This window comes from Apis mellifera, linkage group LG12, assembly GCF_003254395.2.
Source record: "Apis mellifera strain DH4 linkage group LG12, Amel_HAv3.1, whole genome shotgun sequence".
Lineage (NCBI taxonomy): Eukaryota > Metazoa > Arthropoda > Insecta > Hymenoptera > Apidae > Apis > Apis mellifera.
The window spans coordinates 3,853,163-3,859,221 of record NC_037649.1 but is presented as its reverse complement, the minus strand read 5'-3'; the positions used below and the strand labels follow the sequence as shown (position 1 = coordinate 3,859,221).

The 6,059-nt window shown below is 20.0% G+C and overlaps 1 protein-coding gene across 6 annotated transcripts; it reads left to right on the top strand.

Moving 5' to 3' along the window:
- Positions 1-338: 338 nt before the first annotated feature.
- On the top strand, positions 339-5,952 carry LOC724999 (sodium/bile acid cotransporter 7). Of its 6 annotated transcripts, XM_026444489.1 has the most exons (8): positions 339-2,020; positions 3,156-3,241; positions 3,372-3,529; positions 3,698-3,924; positions 4,021-4,164; positions 4,249-4,498; positions 4,700-4,912; positions 5,664-5,952. In XM_026444489.1, exons 3-8 carry the CDS (start codon positions 3,394-3,396, stop codon positions 5,717-5,719), a joined length of 1,026 nt encoding a protein of 341 aa, XP_026300274.1. In that variant the 5' UTR covers positions 339-2,020; positions 3,156-3,241; positions 3,372-3,393; the 3' UTR covers positions 5,720-5,952. The 6 variants fall into 6 exon arrangements, with proteins under 6 accessions (XP_026300274.1, XP_006560856.2, XP_006560860.2 ...); XM_006560793.3 differs by lacking the exon at positions 3,156-3,241; XM_006560797.3 differs by lacking the exon at positions 339-2,020 and having other exon boundaries at positions 3,035-3,241; positions 3,698-3,870.
- Positions 5,953-6,059: the final 107 nt, after the last annotated feature.

Here is a 6,059-nt window from a genome sequence, read left to right as displayed (position 1 = left end):
GAAAATTACAAATAAATAACTTTCATATTTTATAGATGGATAATACAGTAATTTAATACTATTTTCTTATGTATATTATGTTTGATCTTTTTTTTTTTATATAAAATAAAAATAAGTACATAAGTTTTGAAAAATTTAATGATTATTTCTATTGCTCATTGGTCTATTTATCTTATAAAGTATAAAAACTGTAAAAAAAATCTATTTCTTTATAAAATGAAAATAATTTTATTAAATATTTTCTTATGTGCATTTAATGTTACAAATATTTACTTATGTACTTTGTGTAATTACAATATACAATTATTTTACAATATTACTATTTTTTAGTGTAAAATTAGTATCATAAAAAGAATATTGACGGAAATGAAATGATAATGTTTTTAATATCACTTATTACCTAACATTTTGACATATCATCGTGTGATATTTTCGTTCTTCCCGTTTTTATTTAAGAATTACTGTAGTATATAAAATGAAATACTAACAGTAAACTGTGACAAATTGTTTATTACAAATACATTGTATTTTTATATATAGATATTTACATATAATAATAGTTCAGTGTTGTGTATTGTTTAGTGTTTAAATATTAAATAATCTCTGTATTATCCATCATTAATTTTCAAATTTTTATAGAAATTCAGATTTTTTCTTTCTGTAATTTTCATAGTTATTAGATAAGACTGCTACTTTAAATATATCATATTGAATAATTTTTATATTTTGCCAGATTCAATATTTTTTATAATTTTATATACATACATGTCTTTTTAAATTAATAATGAACAAATAACAAATAATACCTATATACATACTGTGTTTATCATGTCTAAGAAGATAAAAAATTTTTTGATGATGACTAAATAGAAATTGACAATTAACATAGAACTTCATTTAAACATAATTAAAACTAACTCTGAAATTTACAATTTCACTCTGTGTATTCTTTATATAAGGAAATAATTCTTAAAATTACAAACAGTTATAGAGAGAATCTTTGAACGTAAAATGTTTTAAGTTTAAATTATTTTTATAATATTTTTTTATAGTCATATTATCTTTGGCATGCTCTAGAATTCATATTATACAAGTTTTCTTTGTGTTTCTAATATATGTATATATGATATATATAATATATATATATATATATTGGATAAATATTGATATATAATAATCCATGTTTCTAATATAGGTGGTACTATTGATTAGATATTTCTTATTCTATTTACTAATACAAAAATTCAAAAAAAAAAAAATATTCATTTCAAATGTGTGTCAAATTTAAAGTATTACAAATTTTGCTATATTAGACAGATTGACTAATGATCTTTTTTACTTCATTTTTTGTTTTGTAATACATTGTGTTTCTTGATCAGGAATGACAAAAACTAATGGTTTATCATAATATAGTGAATTCAAAGTCCTGTATCATATAAATACATCCAATGAATATCCTTTGTTCCTCAAAATAACATTGAATAGATGAATCTTATGTATAATTATTTGGCTTTTAGTTAATAAACAAATCAAAGCCTTTGTATCTTGATTTAGTATTTTTGTATCTGAGCATGCTAATATGTGATCTTTTATATATTTGCGTTACTGGAGCATTTCAATATTTATATTTAGAAAAAAAAATATAACGTGTAATGTTTTGCATTACCATTTATAAAATGATTTCGATTGGAGTTTTTAATATCATGAGATTTTTTGTTGTAGTTTGCGTTACAAACTATTTATGTCTTTTATTTTCAGTATAAATTCAATTCTTAAAAATAAGATCAACTAAAAAATTTTCTGTTACACTATCAAAGTTTTAAAAGTAATGCGATTAAATATTAATTTTCGTGAGCGTATAACCTCGTTTACAAAGCAATGTTATGTATGTAGTTATAGACCGTGCTATGTATAAAAGTTACGAAGTTTTGTAAGAAAAAAATGTGAATAATCGATAAAGGAGCTCTTAAGCTTCAAACTGTGTGCCAAGAAGGGTGGACCCCTACTTATGGCAGTAAAGGTATTGTGGTAATATGCCATGTTTACATATACTGTTGTTTCATTAATCTTATTATTATTATTAATATTATTATTGTATTATTATTAATATTATTATAATAAATAATTAACAAATAGATTTTTTTGTTTATTCTTTCTATTATATTTGTTAAAAATTAATATTATAAAAATTATAAAACTGATATAAATATTTTTATTATTTATTTCAAGTATAAATATTTTAATGTGAATAATTTTAGTAATATTATAAAATAAATATAAATGTTTGAATTATTAACACTTAATTAACTAATTATTAACGAATTAACAATAGAAACTTTTTATTATAAACATTTTTTATAAACATATCTTATTAAATTTATGCAAATTATTTAAACAAACAATAAATTTTATGTTATTAATATTTTTTTTAATAAAAATTTAATTTTAATAAAAGAATATATGAAAATATTTTTTTATAACTACGCATGCGTAAGAAAATGAAATCGGATTTTCTTAATACATTTTGATACGATATGCATCAAAGCATTGTATTATCTAAATAATTAATTGTTAAAAATAATGGACATTTAAAACAACTAAATACCATATAAAAATATTCGTGATTAATGATTTTGAAGTTTTTCAAACAAATATTAATGAATTGTAACGAAAAGTTTAAATATATTTATTACGGTCATATAATAATTTTTCATTTTTTAAAATACAATTTTTAAATTTAACATCACATACAACAAGTGTAAATATACAATTATGTTTGGATGCAAGTTTAATTTGCACAAAGCATTATTATTTTGTATATATATATTTCATTCAACAAAAAAAAAATTGAATAATACAAATTTTAGAATAAAAAATTTATTATTAAAAGAATATCATTGCATTTTATAAATTTTAAAAGTATTGCTTTAATTTAGATGCATTTATATATTTAATTTTATATTATATTAATTAAATTATGAATTTTACAGGAATTTTAATGATAAAAAATAGCACAGAATAATTAATAAATGTATGATTTAATACAGTATTATAGACAATAAAATTTTCTTTACTTAATATTTTAAGCATGTTTAAATAGGATTATAGTAAATATAATATTTTATGCAAATGTGCACGTATAAATTCTTGTAAAGAAGACAACGCATGAAATTTCTTCAAAGAAGAATCAGAAAAAAAGTTTCACTGGTTGCTTGTAGGCTGATATAATTTCATAAAAATGGTTTGCATCCTCTTTATTATTATTAACATTTTTTCATTATTATAAATCATGTTTCATTTGCTTTTATTATATATTATTACATAAATAAAAATTTTCAAAAATACATATTAAGATATTTAAATTATTACAGGCACGCATAAAATTAAGTAAAAATGCAAGAAAATTATACACAAGATATTCAACCAAAAAAAAAACAAAATGAACTTTTATATAGATATGGATATTTTTTATTAATGCTTTTATGTATGATGCTTGCTTCTGCTAAACCACATTTTGGTAAAACAAATGGTATTATTTTATAAACAAATAATTAAATATATATAATATATATTAATATATTATAATATATTAATATATTAATAATTAAATATATATAAAATTTTAAATTATTATTTAATAATTAATAATAATTAAGTAAATATATTGTATCTTTTTTATATTATTTATTTATTATAGGTATTCTGAATGGAAATATTATCATTCGATATTTTGCTATTCCTTTAACATACTTAGAAGCAGGTTTATTATGTGATCCAAAAATGCTTTATTTAACATTAAGCAATGGTTCTCTCTTAATATTTACAATGACTTTCATATATATTTTAATGCCTTTTCTTATGAGACTTGGGGTATGTTTATTGACTTATGCCAATGTCAATGTATGGTTATTGAAAGGAATGGAAGTAAATATATATATATATATATATATATATATACACAAACAAAATATCTTTAATTATATGTAAATATTGATAATAATTTAATTTTTTGGATTTTAGGTACTTTATTGCATGCCACCTCCATTTAATACAAGTTTTGTATTATGTCGATTAGCACAAGCAGATTTATCAACAAGCATTGTGATTACTTTAGTATCTCATTTTGGAGGATTATTTATATCTCCTATATTATTATATTTTGTGGTAATTATACTTATATATGTATAAATATTCATTATTAAAATTCAAAATATCATTTTTCTTTTATAAGAGTATTAATTCTTTTAGTTAGGAGCATCTACACCACCTTTGGTTGGTATAAACATAAAAGAAACCATTTATAGTACTATTATACCATTAATTATTGGTATTGCAATTCAAATTATTATTTTAAAGTACGATATTTGTCCAAAAATTAAATCACTTTGGTTTTCTCAAGGATTATTATTAGCTACAGCATATCATTGGTTTTGTGATGCATTGTTAATAGATGCATCATCTTTGCAAGCTTCTGATGTATTATTATGTGTATTAATTGGTAAGTTTATGATAATTTAGATTAAAACTTATATTGATATAACCAAATGAACGTTAAATAGTAATATATTAAAAATTTTTGTCTAATGTTAATGCATGTATATATAATTTATATATATTTAAATATTATTAATTTAAATTAATTCCAAATAGCATATCTTTTATTATTTTATTATGATATTAGTATTTTTTTATGTTCAAGCTTGTGCGGGACAACTATTTGTTAGCTGCTTATGTTGGATTTTGTGCTCTCGATGGTTACCTCGAAATATCTTACTAGCTACACTTTTTACAAGTACTCACAAATCAGTTGGTCTTGGTAGCTGGATTTTACGTGGTGCTTATCATGGTTCAGCTCATGGTTCAGCTGTAAATTTACCATTGTCAATATTACCAGTTGCACAATTATTATTAGGTAGTTTACTAGCTGGTTGGTTGTCTCCATAATATAAAATATTATATGATTATTTTAAATAATTTCTTTTGCGAATTCTGCTTTCTAATTGAAATTATGTTTATATATATATATTATCTGTTTTTACTACTGTTATATATGTCTATATATACTATTTTTTTATTACATATATTTTGTTTTGTACTCGATATGTAAGTTAGCCTATAAAAATAATTCTTTTTTTATGTTTTTTAATGTATTTAAATGATTAAAAAAGAATAAAAAAAAGTTATAAATATTTTGTAAGATATTTTAAAATGTTAAAATATAAAGAATTTTGATATTCACTATTAAAATATTTAAAAATTTAATATAAATTATTTGCTTATAATTATATTTATAAAAAAAATACTTTATTAAATATGAAATTTGGAATTAAGGAATAAAAGAAAGTCTTAAGTAGATTAAGATTTTAGAATTTAATATGTAAAAAATTGTATGAAAGTTATTTACATAATTTAATTTGAAAAAGTGAAATGTTTAACAAAATATTGGGTAGGATTTTACTTAAAATTGTTTTCAAAATGTATCAAATAAGTTTATTTATATATATAACGAAATGCCAAAGGCGTTTGAAATATAGTGATTCTTTTTTTTTTTCTTTCTAAATTTTACGCATTATTATGAGTTTTATTTATTGCGGAATTTAATACTTACCTTGAAAATTAATTTTAAGAATTTATATGTAACAATTATATATTATTTTTTTCAGTATATATTGAAACAACTAGTGTAAAATTATGCACGAATAAGTTTTTTCAATTCTAATCAACTTAGTTTCATTGATATTTGATAAAAGAAAATCATGACAATTATACAATACACTGTACATCATTACAGGAACAATTTTAAATAGTACATTAAGTGAAAGTAAAAAAGAAAAACCAATTACACTACTTCGAAGCGTTATACGCTATATCTTACTTGGTAATTATATAATAATAAATTGTATTTGTATCTTACAAGTTATAAATATAGTTTCTTCACTTTCGATTGTAAAATTTTTGAAAATTATAAGTATCTACCTATATCTAAAAGTCTGGTTACTTGTTTATTATGGATATATCTCGAAAGAAATAACAAGAGACAATTCACAATTCTACACACA

Excerpts from the sequence above, each read along its gene's own strand:
- LOC724999 (XM_006560793.3), top strand. The coding sequence starts at position 3,394 with ATGCAAGAAAATTATACACAAGATATTCAACCAAAAAAAAAACAAAAT. Across the intron at positions 4,165-4,248 it reads CTATATTATTATATTTTGTG|TTAGGAGCATCTACACCACC; the intron begins GTAATTATACTT and ends TAATTCTTTTAG. Across the intron at positions 4,913-5,663 it reads AGTTGCACAATTATTATTAG|TATATATTGAAACAACTAGT; the intron begins GTAGTTTACTAG and ends TATTTTTTTCAG.